Below are 19,082 nucleotides of genomic sequence, written 5' to 3'. Positions count from 1 at the left end.
ACTACAATGTTGTCAAATTACTTACCAAGATCATGTACCACCTTTTTCAGTCCAAACACACACACACACATTTCACAAGTTTAAAGACCACACTAACAACAGAATACCTTTTATTATTAAACTATAAGTTCAACTCCTCTCATCATCATACCCTCTTGTCTCTCTGTCAATGCCTCTTTGCTTGTTGCTGTATTTGTCTTGACACTTATGAAATGAGAACACTGGTCAGTTCCAATCTGCTTGGGTACAATTTGGAGAATATGTTCACAGCTTCATCCAGGTTGACTTCCATGTCATAGTGTGTATGGATGAGGGTCAAGGATGACAAGCGGTCCTCTCCCATGCTGCTACGCATGAATGTGTTCAGTCTCCGGAGAGTGCTGGCTGACCGTTCACATTCACATGAGGTGACTGGCAGAGTACAAGCTATTTTGAGAAGCTTGAAGACGTTTGGGTAGATCAGCACATCACATTTATTGATTGCCTCAGCACATGAAGTTGGCCTTTGTTCTGATGACTTGTTTTGCCACTTCAGTTTCCAGCATTTCAGTTCCTGGTCAATCAGCTCTGGTGAAGGTAAGTCATCTTGGTAAAGTAGGACTGCTTCAGAGATGTCCACTGTCACATCTGAGTTGCACTGTATAGACGGAATTAGACCCAGGAGCCTTGATGCGGTTACAGATAGTGGACTAAATCTGGATTCAAACTCCAAGATGACATGGTCTAGGAAAGGTATAGCCATGTTACGATGATAGTAGTCCTTCACAGTTTCAGCAGGTACATTTTCTCTGTGTGTCTGCCTTCCAGCAGCCCGTGGTTGACTGGTAGGCTGCACATTGACCTGAGCAGCCATCCTGATTGCTTGCTCGTAGATCTGGTTGAAGTCATCCTCAATTGTCTCACGTTGCTCCTTGTAGATATTCTTGACCTCATCTACCATGCTAAATGTCTCGATGATGTCAACTGAGGTTCTTTGCAGCTTCACTGTGATGCCTGTAAGGTGGGACAAAACTTGAAAGATGGTGAGGAAGATCAGGATGAAACTGAAGTTTTGGAGCCCAGACAAGAGACTATAGGCCTCTGCTTTGTACTGTCCCCGCCATCCAGTGGTGACACCTTGGCTGTAATCTTCTGTATGGAGACCAATTGCAATGACTTCTAGAGCCTTAACAATAAAGACAAAGCCACAATAAAAGTGGCTGTAGGCGTCATGCCTTTCTGCCCATCTTGTGCGACATATGTCAGTCAGGGGTTTCCTCTGTCCGGTAGAGTGTGCATCCTTATTTACAACCTCCACAAGTAGGTGTTCCCTCTTCGGGCTGTAGGTGAAGAATATGATGGTAGACATCATCTTGTCAATCATGTTGTGCACAACCAGAAGAGCACAGGAGCATGCAATGACAAGGTTCAGGCAATGCCCATTGTACACTGCCTTAGGTGCGTCCTTCTTGATCAGAGCCTGGACACCGACATTTTTGCTGCCTGTGATTCGTGGCAGAGAGCAAATCTCCAGCAATTCCTCCATGATATTTAGGTCTTTGTCCACAAACCTTACACACAATGGCATCAGCTCTACATTATGGGATGTCACCTCATCAGCCATGACTGTATAGATCTGTGCATTTTTGACCTCGTCCACAATCTGGGCCTGAATCATTCGCTTTCCTATCACGTCAATCATCTGATTTTGGGTTTGGGTCGAGAGGTAGGTGGCATTTCTGAGCTTTGGCCGTTCCATGTGCTGCTTCAGCTTCTCGTCATGGTTTGCAAGTAGTTTCATCAGGGCCAAGAAGTTTCCAGGATTGCCAGTAGAATGCTGCTTCTCAGATGTACCTCTAAGTGCAATGCACTGGCGACCACAGTATAGTACACTCTCTGCTACAGACTTGAGTATGTGCCTGTTTTCTTTGATACTGACTTCCTTCTTACTGTCCATAAGGACCGAGATTTGGGTCTGAGGTTTTTCAACTGACTGGAGAAACAACTCCGCATTTTTGACTGCAGCTAAGTGATATGCTTTTGTTCTGCCTATTACCATGCTTTTCTAGTGCCATTTTGTGAATGGAGCACTGACTAACACTCCCATCTGCTTTCTCTCTTTGGCATTAAGAAACAGGGCACAGCACACACAGAAGGCACCATCAAGCTTGGAACTGTGGTGTCGCTGTCACGACAGGTTACCCTCAGGGGAGAGTGGAGACTCCACCCTCAGGTGGTCCAGCTGACTTGGAGTCGATTCGACAGGCACAGGTGCATCTGTTCGCCTCCCAAGAGTCCTCCCCTCTGCCCGCTCTGGTATGCTCTGACCGAGACCCCCTCGGCATAAATGCACTGGCACACAGCTGGCCCCCTGGCATTCGCAAATATGCATTTTCCCCCAGTGAGCCTACTTGCACAGACCCTGTGCAAGGTCAGGGAGGACGAGGAGCAGGTCATCCTGGTAGCACCCTACTGGCCCGCCCAGACGTGGTTCTCGGACCTCACGCTCCTCACAACAGCCCCCCCCCACCGGCGAATTCCCCTGAGGAAGGATCTTCTTTCTCATGGACGGGGCACCATCTGGCACCCGTGCCCAGACCCAGACCTCTGGAATCTCCATGTCTGGCACTTGGACGGGACACGGAGGACCAAAGTGGTCTGTGGTGGTAGACATGATTACTCAGTCTAGGGCCGCCTGTAGGCTCTACGAGGCGCCTGTATGCCTTTAAGTGGCGTCTGTTCGCTAAGTGGTGTTCTTCCTGTCGGGAAGACCCCCAGAGATGCGCAGTCAGATCAGTGCTTTCCTTCCTGCAGGAGAGGTTGGAAGGGAGGTTGTCCCCTTCCACCTTGAAGGTGTACGTTGCCGCCTTAGCAGCACACCACGACGCAGTCGACGGTAAGTCCTTAGGGAAGCACGACCTGATCATCAGGTTCCTAAGAGGCACCAGGGGGCTGAATCCCTCCAGACCGCGCCTCGTTCCCTCATGGGACCTCTCTGTAGTTCTTCAGGGTCTACAGAGAGCCCCCTTTGAGCCTTTGCAGTCAGCCGAGCTTAAGGCACTCTCCTTGAAGACTGCCCTCTTGACTGCGCTCACTTCCATCAAGAGGGTAGGTGACCTACAAGCGTTCTCTGTCATTGAAACGTGTCTAGAGTTCGGTCCGGGATACTCTCACGTGATCCTGAGACCCCGACCGGGCTATGTGCCCAAGGTTCCCACCACCCCTTTTAGGGACCAGGTGGTGAACCTGCAAGCGCTGCCCCAGGAGGAGGCAGACCCAGCCCTGTCGTTGCTGTGTCCGGTGCGCGCTTTATGCATTTATTTGGATCGCACGCAGAGCTTTAGAATCTCTGAGCAGCTTTTTGTCTGCTTTGGTGCACAGCAGAAAAGAAGCACTGTCTCCAAGCAGAGGATTGCCCACTGGCTCATTGATGCCATAACTATGGCATATGTCGCCCAGGACATGCCACCCCCGGTAGGGCTACAAGCCCACTCTACCAGGGGTATAGCGGCTCCCTGGGCCCTGGCCAGGGGTGCCTCTCTAACAGACATTTGCAGAGCAGCGGGCTGGGCAACACCCAACACCTGTGCAATGTTCTACAGCCTCCGGGTGGAACCGGTTTTGTCCCAGGTAGTGGCACGCAACACAAGCGGATAAGCCCAGGATAGCTGGCCGGGTGTATCGCTTGCACATAGCGCCTTCCACCTCCCTTGGAGCTGAAGACGTGCGCCATTAATTCCCAGTAGTGTTCATAAACTTTGTTCCCTGGTTGACTTCCTCAGAGCCCTGTGGCAGTCGAGTTTTCAGAGAGACTCGCTGCCGGTCCAGTACATGTGCGAACTAAGAGTCCTGTTCTGGGGTAGGTGCTCCACATGTGGCGGTTCCCTGTAAGGCTAACCCCATGCGAAATATATCTTCCGCTAATTCTTCAGGAGGACGTTGGCAGTTTTCATCTATATTGTAAAACATTGATATATTAACTTAATAAATCATAACATGTACTGTATACTGTAAATGGGGAGCATTCTTATTTGGACTTGAAATTGCCCTTGAATGTTTCGCCATCCGACTAGGGGCCCCTTTTTATTTGAGTGAAGATTAGTGTGCAATATTATGTGTTTAAGTTTTGCAATTTGATAGGGCTAAAAATCATATCCCTTTCAGTGTTTTAGGGCAGTACAAGTGATGATCTTTGGGAAACTTTATGTATGTGTGTTAGCAGGTATTTTATGTCATTTGGTGCTAGTGGATGATTGTAGAGGATTTGTCTGACAGGTAACTCCCTGGGAGTGATGTGAGAAGATCTCTGACAGTTTCACCACCCTTTATCAGGTCACACGCATCAACTTGCGAAGATCACTCAACAGTAGTGGGTTTTATTTTATTTGATAAAATATATTATTATTAATAAAAAAATTATATTATTAAACTGTTTTTAAATTACATGCATACTGTATGTGCAGGGGGTTAAAAAGCACAGCAAAATTATACTGATTAAAGTTGTAGGTTACTCACTGTGCAAAAAAGAAGAAAAAAATAATTAAATAAATAAATACTAATAACATAGAAAGAAATTCACATGTTAAATACATATTATCATTTAAGTAACTTTGATGCACAACCTGTTTACAATTTTCTTCTAAACAAATTAACTTAAGCCTCTGGAAGACACCAAACTGAATCCTATATCCTGAATCTGAAATTGTTACACTTTAAATGCATCAGCAGTTGATTTTATTGTTGTTGTGCATTTTAGTATAGTCCTTCATCGACTAATTTTTTTGCATGTTTTTCCAGCATCTGTAATTGTTTTAATTACAGTAAACACATTTTGAACTACTTCAGACTCAGAGCACCGTTCAATAGTCTCCTGTCCTATAGTCCCACAAACAAATCTCTTTCCATCACTCTGTCTCAGTGATGTGTTGAGTGTTTGATGTGCACATAGATCACATGTAAGATATATAAGATGAGACTGATATGAATTATTCTCTGTTCATGCACATGCAGGTTTCTGTGCCAACAATGAGCTTTTCTCTTAGGAAATCACTTTACATTTTATGTAATATATGTTATTTATTATATTATCTAGTAATAAAATATTTTATATGATCTACATAATAATATATTATTATAATATTTAAAACAAAATAATGCAAAATACAGTTTAATCACAGGTATGAAATATTTAAGGCCAGGAATTGGTGCTTATCTAATTCATAAAAAATGTCATCATCACAATTATATAAAGCGAACTGTATGGGACTATCATTACAGGTGAATGATCAGGAGACATGTATTTTAAGCAAGCAGCACACCCTGTCAATGGCAATGTAATATTCTGATTTCATACATTGGAGGGTGGTATGTACTTTTACCACTAGAATGCATTATTTAATACCGGTGCAGATCGTCGGTGTTTTCGCCGGGCGCAGTGGCGTGCATCTGTAATCCAAGTTACTGGGAGGCTGAGTCTGATGGATCGTTTGAGCTCAGGGGTTATGGGCTGCAGTGGACTATGCCGATCGGGTGTCCGCACTAAATTCGGTATCGATATGGTGTTCTTGGGGGAGCCCGGCACCATCAGGCCGCTCTAAGGAGGGGTGAACCAGCCAAGGTCGGAAACGGAGCAGGTCAAATCCCCCGCGTCGATCAGTAGTGGGATTGCACCTGTGAATAGACACTGCAGTGCAGCCTGAGCAATACAACGAGACTCAGACTTTAGAGTTTAGGCCTCATATATTCTGTGAGAAATTATCTTACTATAATGGTAAAATATTGACTTGACTTGTTGTATCTTGCTAATTCTGTAGGCTAAATCCTTAAATTATACAGCACATGTTTTTGATCCTATAATCTAAATACATTTTAATTTTTAAAATGTTATAAGTAGTTTGTAATAATCTTGTGGTTTTATTTCTAAAAAATAAACAATGAAACAATTTTGTTGTATTACAAATTTTTGAATTATTCATTAAAAACTTTTCAAGTCAGATGGTGTAACCAACATATTGTTGTCATGTGAGAAAAAACCATCAAACAGATAAGACTCCCTTAGACTCATGTGAATGTTTTTTAACATCTGATATTTTGACTTTTTTTATGACAAAAAATCAAGTAGAATGGAGTAACCCTAAGAAACCGTTTTGGTATCTGTGACCAAAAAATTATATTTGTAAAAAAAAAATAAAAAAAATCTTTACCTTGAAAACTATATTTGAAAACTTTTCTGAAACTAATCATGAAGTTCTGTACATTCGTGTGTATTCAATGTGCAAGGAAAGTATTTTAATACCTTTTACTTGATGATTACACCAGTTGAGATTTAAAGTCATTAAAGATATTAAATAAATTTCTTTGTAGAAAATGTTATGAATGTTTTTACAAATTTATGAAACCAACACAGAAATATTACATTTCTACAAACTTTACACATGTGTTTTAAACTACCTGTAGATTTGTAAAAGATTTCTCATTTTCAAAATCTCTGACATCCTTATTTGTCCAAGCCTTGTTTTCAATCGCAGAAATTAAATATGGACTTCTACCATAAGGTTGATTGACTGTTGATGGTTTAGACTGAGAATTCATTTTAATTCATTCATTTAATTAAAGTTAATTTGTGTTTTTATATGATTAGAAGATGGTTATTCTAAAGATAATATATTCTGCTCCCACGACAAAGATCATAGTGTTCAGACAAAAAAGAAACACAAGAGTTGTACTTTTTTTTTTTTTTTTTTTTACAGTTTTATTTTCAGAGGCAGGCTTTTCTCAAAACACAAAGTTTAATCAAGTTTTCTTTTCGAAAAAATGGTTTCCTTGTTCGCAATACCACAAGTGACGTGTTAATATGTGTCACTTAAAACGTGATAAAATGTGTGTTTGTTTTTGGATATTGTCTCAGAAAAGCAGGCTGCTCTGGCTTTAGTTAATAGTAGGTACGATGTGTGGTGGTGGTGTTGGTGGTCTGCTTTATCGGGATTGCTGGTCCACCAGCAGGGACATTTTTAGATCCACCTGAGGAGACACTTGAAGATCCACCTGAGGGGACATTTTGAGATCCACCTGAAGAGTGAAAGAGAAAAGAGAAAGAGTTAATGCATAATGTACAACATAGATTGAGTACCTGAAACTGACCATTCCCCCAAAGAGAGATTTAAATTACCTTGCACTTGAGTCCTAGAAGACAAAGAAGAAAATACGCATTAGTGAAGTCATTTCAGATGATTATGTAACATAAGACCCATGATCCATGTCTTGTGACACTCAACAACTCTTATGAATAAAAAGGTAAACTGACTTAATGTCCTGATTTTCCAGGAGGCTTCTGTAGGTGGCGATCTCCTGCTCCAGACGGCTCTTGATGTCCAGCAGTGCTGCATAGTCTAGACCCTGTTGTTCAATGCTAGCCCGCAACTGACGCAGCTCTGCTTCCAGCATGTTGATGTGCTTCTGGAAGCCTGCTAGCATAGCACTGTGTCTAGCCTTTGTGTCTGCCAGTGAGCTCTCCAGTGACGCTTTCTGTATGGGTGATGAGAACGCATTTATTCATAGACATTGTAAAATCTGTTCATCCATTTTTAAATCAAACCTTGTCAAATAATTTTACTGTTTAAAAATTGACCTTATGACTTATGTCATCTCACCATGCTGAGTTGAGACTGTAGCTCAATCTCCAGCCTTTGCAAAGTCTTTCGCAGATCTGTAATCTGTGACTTTGAGGTTTGTATGGTCTCTGTCCTGATGACCACCTCTTTGCTTAATTGTGCTGTCTATAAGAGAGAGAGAAAGAAACTAACAAAATGTTATTTACAGAACTTTATGTCATTAATCAAATAGAAAGAGACAGAGACAGAGCAAGTCTGACCTTTTCATTAAACCAGGCTCCCTGTTCTTTGCGGTGTTTCTCTATGATGACCTCATAATGAGCACGTATTTCCTCCAAAACCTTGTTGAGGTCTTGCTGAGGAGCAGCGTCCACCTCCACATTCACTGTGCCTGTCAGCTGAGACCTCAGTGCTGCCAACTCCTGTAACCAATGAATTTTTGTTAAAATAATTTATGTATATTAAGCCATGAAAGTCTACAACTGAATTACAAGAGTTTTTAAGCTGTTGCATGACAATGATTTGGCTTTCCTTACTTGGATTTGTTTACAAAGCATTTTTCAATATTAACTCAGTTCCATAGTCAGGTCTTCACTAGATCTTGTCTATCATGTGTAATGAGATTCTCCTCATAATGAGCCTTTGCACTTTATAGCAGTATCCTTTCAGATCAATCACACAACTGATTTTGCTACTGGAAAACTACTACAAACCTCCTTGTGGTTCTTTTTCATAAATTCCAGTTCATCCTTCAGGCCTTTGATCTGCATCTCCAGGTCGCTCTTTTTCAGTTTTGTCTGGTCCAGCAAGCGATGCAGGTTAGCAATGTCAGCCTCCACACACTGCCGCATAGCTAACTCATGCTCATATCTGATTGATGGAGAGGTAGGATGGGAATGAAATCATCTATCATTATTTTAGTCATGATCTAAACATGAACCATCATCTATGTAAAACCAAGCTAAAGCTATTGCACTGTATCCTTCAAACTGTGGTTGTATCTAAATGCAGTGGAATGTTCTCTACATTGTTTGAGAGAACTCACTTTATCCTGAAGTCATCAGCGGCCAACCTAGAGTTGTCGATCTGCAGGAGGATGTTGGCATTGTTGATGGTAGCAGTTTTAATCTGTAACGTACAACATTAATTAATAAATGTAATAAATCAAGACATATACAGTATAAAGATTCCAATAATACATAGATTGTCAGATTCTGAGAAAAACTGACCTTTTGGGAATCCACCATTATCAAAACAAAATTCTGTCTGAGAATATAAGTTTGCCACAGTGTTGCAAACCCTCAAATGTTTCTGATTTCTTAACTTGTCTTTAATATGGGAACAGTTCGCATTTTATTGAGAACTTATAAGTATTCTCTCAGCTATGCTTTTCATTCTCCTTCCTTTTTATTTGGTCATCATTGAGAGTACTTAAAGAGATATTTTCTTTTTAATACAAGTTAAGCTGAATCGACAGCATTTTTGGCATAATGTTGATTGCCACAAAATGTATTTCAACTTCTACATTTAGCAGACACTTTTATCCAAAGCAACTTACAGTGTCCATCCCCCTGGAGCAACCTGGAGTTAAGTGCCTTGCTCAAAGACACAATGGTGGTGGCTGTGGGAGTTGAACCAACAACCTTTTGCCTAGCAGTTTAGGGCTTTAGTCCACTACACCACTAGTAAATGGGGCCATTTTTTTGAGGGTTAAATGCAGAAATGTGAAGCAGTTACTTAAATTGTTCTGTTAAAACTTGTGTATTATTTGAGCTGTAGTTGTTTAAATCGTCATTTTTACAGTCATTTTTGGGTTTTAGGGTTTACGGCATTACGTCATCATGGCAACAAAGTTGTAGAATTTGAAATCACTTTACATAGAAAAGGTTAGTAAGTTATTTTATCACACTAAAATCATGTTAACATGCATATTGTTTATGTCTTGTAGCTATACTTTTGTAACGGTGAGTATTTTAACGTTTAAGGATTGGCCCCATTCAGCTATCTATTTAGAGTACCTAAAATAATTTCAACTTGCACTACATTTGGTCTTTCCTTTATGTGTCATATTCATTAGAATCTCAGACATCAGACATTATTTTTGAATCATAATTTACCTTTTCCTTCAAGTCCTTGATGTTGTTCCAGTAGGCACTATAGTCCCTCGGTGCAGCCGGCCCCTTCTTCTCATAGTACTCGCGAATCAGCTTTTCTAGATTGGCATTGGCAGCCTCCAGAGAGCGCACTTTCTGTAGGTAAGCAGACATACGGTCATTCAGGTTCTGCATGGTGGCCTTCTCGTTCATCTGGATGTAGTCACCATCCCCTCCATAGCAGCCTCCCGGCATAATGCCTGCACCGAATCCTCCACCATATCCTCCACCTCCTCCAATTCTGGAATGCATAGAGGAGGAAGAGATGCGAGTGCTTCCTCCAAAACCACCACCATACACACTGTGGGCTTTTTGTGGAGAGGCTCTCATACCACTTAGACTCCGAAAGACTATGGACTTTGACGGCATTGTCTTGGGACCTTGGGAGGATGGCAGATGCAGAGATGAAATAAATACAGGGAAGAGGATGGTAACTTTGAACCCAACTCTGTCTTCTTATGTAGTTGGATCTTGAAGGTGGGTTCTGCATATTGTGGATGGGAGAGGGAGGGTGTGTGTATGAGTGTGTCAGACCCTGCTGCAACCACTAGCAGAGCTAGGATTCAGTTTTCCACCCTAGTGAGGAAACGGCAAAGGAATGTCATTCTGTGTGTTCATATGCACTCCTGCAATCTCCTCACCCTTAAGATTTCAATGGAGGGAGTGCAATAAGACTACTTGGCTTATGACACACATGAAGTGTATACAGGTGTGTGTGCATGAGTGTTCAATTTTGTGCCAGCTTTCCTCCCTTTTTCAATTAGTGTCAGAAAAATGAGGCCGAACCTGTCATTCCAGAATAGTGTGTTTTTTAAATTAACATTTAAGTTGTGTATTAAGCAGAAAGGCAATATAAACTAATCAGAAACTAAAGAGTGATTCAAAGAGTGAAACAGTAAAGTACAAGTATTTGTTCTCAAGCTGCAGATATGAGTAGGAACTCACAATCTGAAACCAAGAGGACATTTGTGTCCTGTTTGCAATGAAAATCAATGAAAAATAGTTTTTGTTTGCTCTGTCTCTCCTGCAGTGTCTGAAGAATATTTTACCCTAGAACCTGCTGATCTATTTTTCATACCAACAGTAGCTGGTATAACCTCAGATTGTATTCATGCTTTTAATTTGATTTAGAATGTTAGAAGGTCGACAACGGCATTTCAAAATCATATTTATATGTTCATGTGTTCCTAGAGGACTGTCTGAGCTTGTCTAACATATACACTTGATCTGCACTGAAAAAAATATTTTGTGGTACTGTAAATACAGCAAAAAAAGAAAAAAGAAAAATGTAAATAATAAAAAAAATTAAGTACTTTTTACACTGAATAAGTTAGTTTAAGAGTGAACTTGAAAATATGATCTGTTAAATTTACTAGCAATTTCTGCATGGAAATTGTTTCCTATAGGTTTTTTTTTTTTTTTTTTTTTTTTTTTAGGTAGATCTCACTCAAATGTTTTTCAGTGTGGGCATTGCAAATGTCAGTTGAAGAAGGAAGATACAGCCACCTATGGTGATAGTTATTACATTTCATGTTGTTGTGCAACTTCTAATGTTCTGTGTCCAGTGTTCCAACTTTCCATGTTTTTTTTTTAAACATTTGTAATTTAGCATTTTAAAACATCCCTATATGCTCTTGACATTCAGGTCTGTTGTTCAGTACATTTTAGTCAGTATTTCCCTTTCTGGGTGGTACTTTTGGTAACTTTAATTATGTATATGTGTCATATGAGATAATCTCCTGCTATTTCACCACCCTTTCACCAGGTCACATGCATCAACCTGGTTGACTCACCAACAATGATTAAGTTTTATTGAATAATTTTACTTTATTTTTTATTTTTATTTTTTATTACATGCATGTATTTAGGTGCAACAGAGGTGTTAGGATACAGTAAGGATAAATTATACTGAAGCTAAAGTATGGGTAATGTGTCAAACTTTTTCTCAATTAAAAATGAAAATGATCCACCCAGAAACATAACAGAAAATAAAAAGGTTTAGAATAGAAAAGAAGAGACCAAAGACAGGTTCTCATTAAAGTAACTTTGATGCACAAACTTTGTAAAGTAACTTGTTTAATCACAATTTTCGATTTATATTTCAAGTTATTCAAGAATAAAATCTAATTAAATGCAATTTGTCCTTTTTAAAGATCTCAGACACACCAGATGTAAATCTGATCCTGAAACCACATTTTCATTCGCCATCAGCAGCTTTTGTTCTTTTACATTTAAGTTGTTTGTAGTCTATAGTTGTTGACTGTGTTCGCCTTATTCAGAAATGGTTAGGCTATAATTTAAACACACGACTGCCGATGAGACGTCTTTACAATGACGACAGACCATAATTGTGGTCAATTACATTTTATCTGGAAAAGAAATATATATGTTGAGTAGCATGTGAGTAGTCTACTCTGAAAGTCTAAATGAAATATTAAACTGTGCTTGTGTGCCAATCGAGTTTCTTTATTCTAAATCTGTCAAGAGTGAGAGACAAAAAGGGAGATAATATTCTGATTTCATACACTAGAGGGCGCGCTGAGTGCAAATCGTCGGTGTTTTCGCCGGGCGCAGTGGCGTGCATCTGTAATCCAAGTTCCTGGGAGGCTGAGTCTGGTGGATCGCTTGAGCTCAGGGGTTCTATGCCGATCGGGTGTCCGCACTAATTTCGGTATCGATATGGTGCTCCTGGGGGAGCCCGGGACCACCAGGTCGTCTAAGGAGGGGTGAACCGGCCCAAGTCGGAAACGGAGCAGGTCAAAGCCCCCGTGTCAATCAGTAGTGGGCAGTGGCGATTTTAGGGGGTGGCCTGTGGTGGCCTGGGCCACCCTGTGGCCACCCCAGAACTGATTGGTATTTCATCAACACAAGAACGAAGAACCAATAGAAACACCTGTCAATCAAAGATGACATCTCAGGTCATTTGTTGATTTAGAGCCACACTGACCCAGGGTCAGTTTTATATTTCTGACCATTATAGTAGTGGTGGGACTGAAGCTGTGTGAGCTGATCTTTGATCAGTGGGGGGAGGGGCAGGCCACGGGCGGCCAGGCAGGTGCCGCAGGTCACAGGCAGCGGGCGCCAGGTCTGGAGTATAATGGTCAGTCAGAAGCACGAAGCTGACACAAGCTAGCGTCTACCTCCAACTTCCAATGAGTTGACGACGTCGATTTGTGGTCAAAAAGAAAGCTGTTATTTGAGAGGTATGTACATCTAATCTATCGTTTAATTTATCCCGAATTTCCATGTGAATGTGAAAACATTTTTTCATTGTTACAGTAGCTAAAGAGTAAGCTAGACCCTACACCACATTCAGCATGTTATCTTGATATTGACAAGAAATATGAAATGCCATGTTTTCTGATTTAATGACGGAGGTGTGTAAAGCGTTTTACAGATGTATATGTTCAATAGCTAAAGTTATATATATGGCTAACCTGTGTGTTTGTGCTGTGACTCTTTATGTGTATTATTGGTCAGTCAGACCAATAAAATCTTCAAAGTTTTTATACCTTATTTGACATTTTAAATATGCAGTGGCAGGGCAAATTGCACTTAAATGATGCAAATGATTTGACTAACTATTTTATTGAAGCTATCAGAACATGTGGAAAATAAACCTGAGTAGACACTGTAAATAGAGGTTTGTTTTTTACTGTATTCAGAGCTCAATCTGCAATTTTGGGGTTTCCAGACAGACACCTATAAGCCCTCGTAGCCAATTTCACACACTGATTTGTACCCAATTTAACAATATTTCTGCTGGACAGTGCAGTTATAGCTAATAAATGAATGAATAATTGATTGAATGATTGATTGAATTACAGCTCAATCAGTTGAGTACAACCTGTACTTGTATCTTTTTATGATTATACACTATACCTGATGTTATACGCAGATTAATTCTCTACAATGAGAATAGCTCTTAAAAATGTGTAACTGACTTTTCCTAAACAATTACTGATTTAAAAATGGATGTTTTGTTAAAATAACCAGATTCCCAGAAACTGTAATAGGTTGAAATAGAACAGGAATAGAAAACTGTCAAATGTCAAAACAACAGTCTGATATTGAATACAAACAATTCAGTGAATGCTAACATGAGTTTAAGAATTCATTTATTCTACATGTGTAGATGTTGAAGCAAAGCGATGCAATATTTACACATTTTGATCATGTGCCATTCATAAAGTTTCTCCCGGTATCGCCACCCCACACTAGGTCTGTGCCCCATCTTGGCCACCCCAGTAAAAATGTCCTGGATACGCCACTGGTAGTGGGATAGTGCCAGTGAATAGACACTGCAGTGCAGCCTGTGTAATACAATGAGACTCAGAGCTTTGGGTTTTTAATGTGAAAAATTATACTGAACAAACAACTACAAAAAACGTATGGACATGTTAAATGAGCAAATGTTTGCTTGTAATGAACTATGAATGATGTGGGGAATATTCAACATTAATTAGGAGAAACCCTCAGTCTGTTCACAAATTAAATCAATTACTAGGACAGTTTTTATTGTGCATTTTGCAATGTATCTTATATGTTAATATGACCCTCACCTCTAAAGTCCCAGAGTTTCAACATGACAAAATGCAACACTTATACAACCTCCCCCTGGAAAACGTGAAATTTCTTCCCAAGACCCATAACAGCATCTCATGACCAAGAGGGGGAGCCCGAAACAGGCAGGTAAACCATGGAGAGATGAACAAGCCAAAAACTGAAACTGAGAGAAAATTCCTTTTATTTACTCACCCTTATGCATTCCAAACCTATGCTGTTATTTTTCTGTGAACATTGAAGAGAAACTTTGAAGAATCTTTACTCAGCTCTTTTCCATACTGGAACAGTTTATAGTGACCATGAATGTCAAGCACCGAAAAAAAGAAAAAAGAAAAAGAAAAAAGGTTGTTGCCAATATGACCTGCACTAAGTCAATTGCTTATAATCTTCCCCTCTGCTGAAGATTTGACATCTTATTCTCATTTGAGTTCCGATACAACAATAGCATGTTTACACAGCAGGTTTGATGTCATAACACCAAACACCACTGGTTCTCGTTTGTCACATGACGGATTAATTATATGCGTAATGAAGAATGGGATTTGAGAGCAGTAGCAAAGGAGAAGATTTTCAGTGAATAATATTTTACATTTGAAGGCTTTAAATATAAATTATAAAAGTTGGTTTGATCATATCAGCAGCATTGTGTATTGTAGTGCAGAGAAAAACATTATTAATGAATGATTGCAGTGATATAAAAAAAAATAAATAAAAAAAAGCATTTCCATGTAGCCTATATAAAAGTATAGATCAATGTTGATATGACACATGACGTATATGACATTGTTAAATCATGTGTACGAAATAGATTTCCTTGCTTCCATATAAAACACAAAAGATCTTTGGAACTTTCTCAAATCATGTTAGGATAACATGAATCATGTTTTCACAAACTTTAGATTGCATGCCAGCTCGAGTGCACACTGACATTAAAGAAAAATAGGGACAACAGGAACTAAGAAATTCTGTAAAGTAAGTAAAGTTTTCAATTCAACTTTTCACTTAAATTTCTATGCTGATAACAGTCATACTGTACATGCTGAAATAATGTGTTAGGAAAAAGTATATAAATTTAGAAAACTGTAAAATAGAAGAATTTTCACACGTGACAAGGTACTGTAATCTAGTTACTGAATTTCAATGAAAGTAATTACTTTTAAGTATATTACTTGGGTTACAAATATTCCTAAAAAAATATTATTTATGTGTAATGCAATTAAATTGTGAATTCATATGTTCACATGTACGTCTGTTTGTGTTTCTGTGACAGCTTAAGTGTGTGCGACAATGAACAAGGAGAAAACAGACATTATTTTGAATTTGTAGAGTGGAAAAACAAACAAAAAAGTGTTTTAGAAAGTAACTTCAAAGTAAAGTAATTAGTAATGTGATTACTTTTTCAATGATGTAATCAGTAAGGCAATCTGATTATAGTTTTAATGATGTAGTTAGTAATTTTTAGTGGATTCCTTTTTTTTAGTAACTTACCCAACACTGCTCATAAGGGGAACATCACTCACTTTTATTATGAACCACCAGTTTGGAAGATTCCATCATTTTATTGTGCTTTTGTTGGTTTTTTGATTTGCAGCTTGGACATTCCATACATTCAACCCCACAGAAAATTTTAACATTTTAACTTTTAACCATGATAAAGTAATAGTATCTTCCAAAATGAGTTGAATAAAGCAGTGATGCAGGATAAAAGTCACTAAAGTGACATTTCCATATGAAAATGTGTTGCAATGACACTGTTTGTATTTATGTATGTTTAAATGTTAATATACACAAATGAGCCAAAACATTATGACCACCTACCTAAAATGCTGTAGGCCCTCCACGTGCCACCAAAACAGCAGCGACCTACCGAGACATGGACTCTACAAGACCCCTGAAGTTGTCCTGTGGTATATGGCACCAAGACATTAGCAAGAGATTCTTCAAGTCCTGGGGAATTTGGAGGCCAGGGCAACACCTTGTGGCAGGGTGCACTATCCTGCTGAAAGAGGCCACTGCCATCAGGGAATACCATTGCCATGAAGGGGTGTACCTGGTCTGCAACGTTGTTTAGGTAGGTGGTACGTGTCAAATTGATGTCCACATGAATGGCTGGACCCAGGGTTTCCCAGCAGAACATTGCCCAGAGCATCACACTCCCTCCACTGGCTTGCCGTTTTCTCACAGTGCATCCTGGTGCCACCACGTCCCTAGGTAAACTGCGCACACGTACACGGCCGTCCCCGTGATGTAAAAGAAAACGGGACTCATCGGACAAGGCGACCTTCTTCCACTGCTCCAAGGTCCAGTTTCGACATTGAGTGTCCATTGTAAGTGCTTTCGATGGTGGACAGGGGTCATCATGGGCACTCTGATCGGTCTGCGGCTACGTAGCCCCATACGCAGCAGAGTGCAATTGTGACACATTCCTCCCGTAACTATCATGAAAATTTTCTGAGACTTATACCATAGTAGACCTTCTGTCAGTACGGACCAGACGGGATAGCCTTCGGTGCCTTCGCACATCGATGAGCCTTGGGAGCCCAACACCCTTTCGCCAGTTTGTGGTTTATCCCTCCTCGGACCACTGTCAGCAGGTACTCACCACTGCTGACCGGGTGCACCTCACAAGCCTTGCCGTTTCAGAGATGCTCTGACCCAGTCATCTGGCCATAACATTTTGGCCCTTGTCAAAGTCACTCAGGTCTTTACTCCTGCCCATTTCTCCTGCATTCAACACATTGACTACGAGAACTGATTGTTTGCTTACCATCTAATAAACCAGACCTTGACATGTGGCCTTGTTAGGAGATGATCAATGTTATTTGCTTCACCTGTGAGTGGTCATAATATTTTGGCTCATCGGTGTATATGTACTGTATGTTGATTCATAAATAAAAAACACATACATACAAAAGTATATTTTTATGTAAATCTGCTATTCTTCTTCTTTTCAGACCAACATTTGTGTAATTGCTCATAGACTAGTGTCATAAATAAATTCTTTACATATATGTTTAACAGTTATAATGTACAGTTGTGCGCAAAAGTTTGCATACCCTTGGAGAATTGGTAATATATGTACCATTTTTAAAGAAAACATGAGTGAGCAGGCAAAACACATTTATTTTATTTCTTATTGGATTCATATTCAACTGTAGGTTATAACAGAATGGCACAATCATTAAACAAAACATGGCAACAAAGACAAAAATTGAAATGATCCCTGTTCAAAAGTCTGCATACCCTTAGTCCTTAATACCGTGTATTCCCCCTTTAGCATTAATGACAGTGTGCAGTCTTTTGTAATAGTTGTCTATGAGGCCCCAAATTCTTGCAGGTGGTATAGCTGCCCATTCGTCTTGGCAAAATGCCTCCAGGTCATGCAAAGTCTTTGGTCGTCTTGCATGAACTGCACGTTTGAGATCTCCCCAGAGTGGCTCGATGATATTAAGGTCAGGAGACTGTGATGGCCACTCCTGAACCTTCACCTTTTTCTGCTGTAACCACTGGAGGGTCAACTTGGCCTTGTGCTTAGGGTCATTGTTGTGCTGGAAAGTCCAAGAGTGTCCCATGCGCAGCTTTCATGCAGAAGAATGCAAATTGTCTGCCAGTATTTTCTGATAACATGCTGCATTCATCTTGCCATCAATTTTCACAAGATTCCCCGTGCCTTTAGAGCTCACACACCCCCAAAACATCAGTGAGCCACCACCATGCTTCACAGTGGGGATGGAATTCTTTTCAATATAGGCCTTGTTGACCCCTCTCCAAACATAGCGCTTATGGTTGTGACCATAAAGCTCTATTTTGGTCTTGTCACTCCAAATTACAATGTGCCAGAGGCTGTGAGGCGTGTCAAGGTGTTGTCGGGCATGTTGTAACTGGCTTTTTTGTGGCAATGGCGCAGTAAAGGCTTCTTTCTGGCAACTCGACCATGCAGCTCATTTTTGTTCAAGTATCGTCGTCTTGTGCTCCTTGAAACAACCACACCCTCTTTTTCCAGAGCAGCCTGTATTTCTCCTGAGGTTACCTGTGGGTTTTTCTTTGTATCCCGAACAATGCTTCTGGCAATTGTGGCTGAAATCTTTCTTGGTCTACCTGACCTTGGCTTGGTATCAAGAGATCCCCGAATTTTCCACTTCTTAATATGTGATTGAACAGTACTGACTGGCATTTTCAAGGCTTTGGGTATCTTTTTATATCCTTTTCCATCTTTATAAAGTTCCATTACCTTGTTACGCAGGTCTTTTGACAGTTCTTTTCTGCTCCCCATGGCTCAGTATCTAGCCTGCTCAGTGCATCCACATGAGAGCTAACAAACTCATTGATTATTTATACACAGACACTAATTGCAATGTAAAAAGCCACAGGTGTGGGAAATTAACCATTAATTGCCATTTAAACCTGTGTGTGTCATCTTGTGTGTCTGTAACAAGGCCAAACATTCAAGGGTATGTAAACTTTTGATCAGGGCCATTTGGGTGATTTCTGTTATCATGATGATTTAAAAAGGAGCCAAACAACTATGTGATAATAAATGGCTTCATATGATCACTATCCTTAAATAAAAGACAGTTTTTTTGCATGATCAGTCATATTTTCAAAATTAATGGCAAAATTTCACAATTTCTGCCAGGGTATGCAAACTTTTGAGCACAACTGTATTTTACTATCACTGTAAATTAATTAACATATTTACATTTAATTGTTTATTTCTAGAAATCACACACACACACACACATCTATATTTGAGTATACATTCCCATGTATGCTA

General features: G+C 40.0%; 2 protein-coding genes across 3 annotated transcripts in view; both read right to left on the bottom strand.

Moving 5' to 3' along the window:
- Window positions 1–205: 205 nt before the first annotated feature.
- Window positions 206–2,038, bottom strand: LOC127425863 (52 kDa repressor of the inhibitor of the protein kinase-like). The gene has a single exon (XM_051672153.1). It carries the CDS (start codon window positions 2,036–2,038, stop codon window positions 206–208), a length of 1,833 nt encoding a protein of 610 aa, XP_051528113.1.
- Window positions 2,039–6,709: 4,671 nt separating this feature from the next.
- LOC127425826 (keratin, type I cytoskeletal 19-like) overlaps window positions 6,710–19,082 on the bottom strand; it is a 55,120-nt gene continuing 42,747 nt past the window's right edge. Inside the window, exons 1-8 of one of the 2 annotated variants that reach the window (XM_051672113.1) lie at window positions 9,707–10,189; window positions 8,635–8,717; window positions 8,303–8,459; window positions 7,850–8,011; window positions 7,629–7,754; window positions 7,283–7,503; window positions 7,148–7,161; window positions 6,710–7,047 (exon numbers count right to left, since the gene is read on the bottom strand). In XM_051672113.1, the coding sequence (XP_051528073.1) occupies window positions 6,911–7,047; window positions 7,148–7,161; window positions 7,283–7,503; window positions 7,629–7,754; window positions 7,850–8,011; window positions 8,303–8,459; window positions 8,635–8,717; window positions 9,707–10,111 (1,305 nt within the window). In that variant the 5' untranslated portion in view covers window positions 10,112–10,189 and the 3' untranslated portion in view covers window positions 6,710–6,910. Of the gene's footprint in view, window positions 7,048–7,147; window positions 7,162–7,282; window positions 7,504–7,628; window positions 7,755–7,849; window positions 8,012–8,302; window positions 8,460–8,634; window positions 8,718–9,706; window positions 10,190–19,082 lie in introns of those variants that run through there. The other variant, XM_051672112.1, reaches the window with a different exon arrangement.

This window comes from Myxocyprinus asiaticus, chromosome 35 (assembly GCF_019703515.2).
Source record: "Myxocyprinus asiaticus isolate MX2 ecotype Aquarium Trade chromosome 35, UBuf_Myxa_2, whole genome shotgun sequence".
Taxonomy (NCBI): Eukaryota; Metazoa; Chordata; class Actinopteri; order Cypriniformes; family Catostomidae; genus Myxocyprinus; species Myxocyprinus asiaticus.
This window is presented reverse-complemented; position numbering and strand designations above follow the sequence as displayed.

Bases quoted from the DNA above. Each gene is read 5' to 3' on its own strand.
- LOC127425863 (XM_051672153.1), bottom strand. From the start codon at position 2,038: ATGGTAATAGGCAGAACAAAAGCATATCACTTAGCTGCAGTCAAAAAT.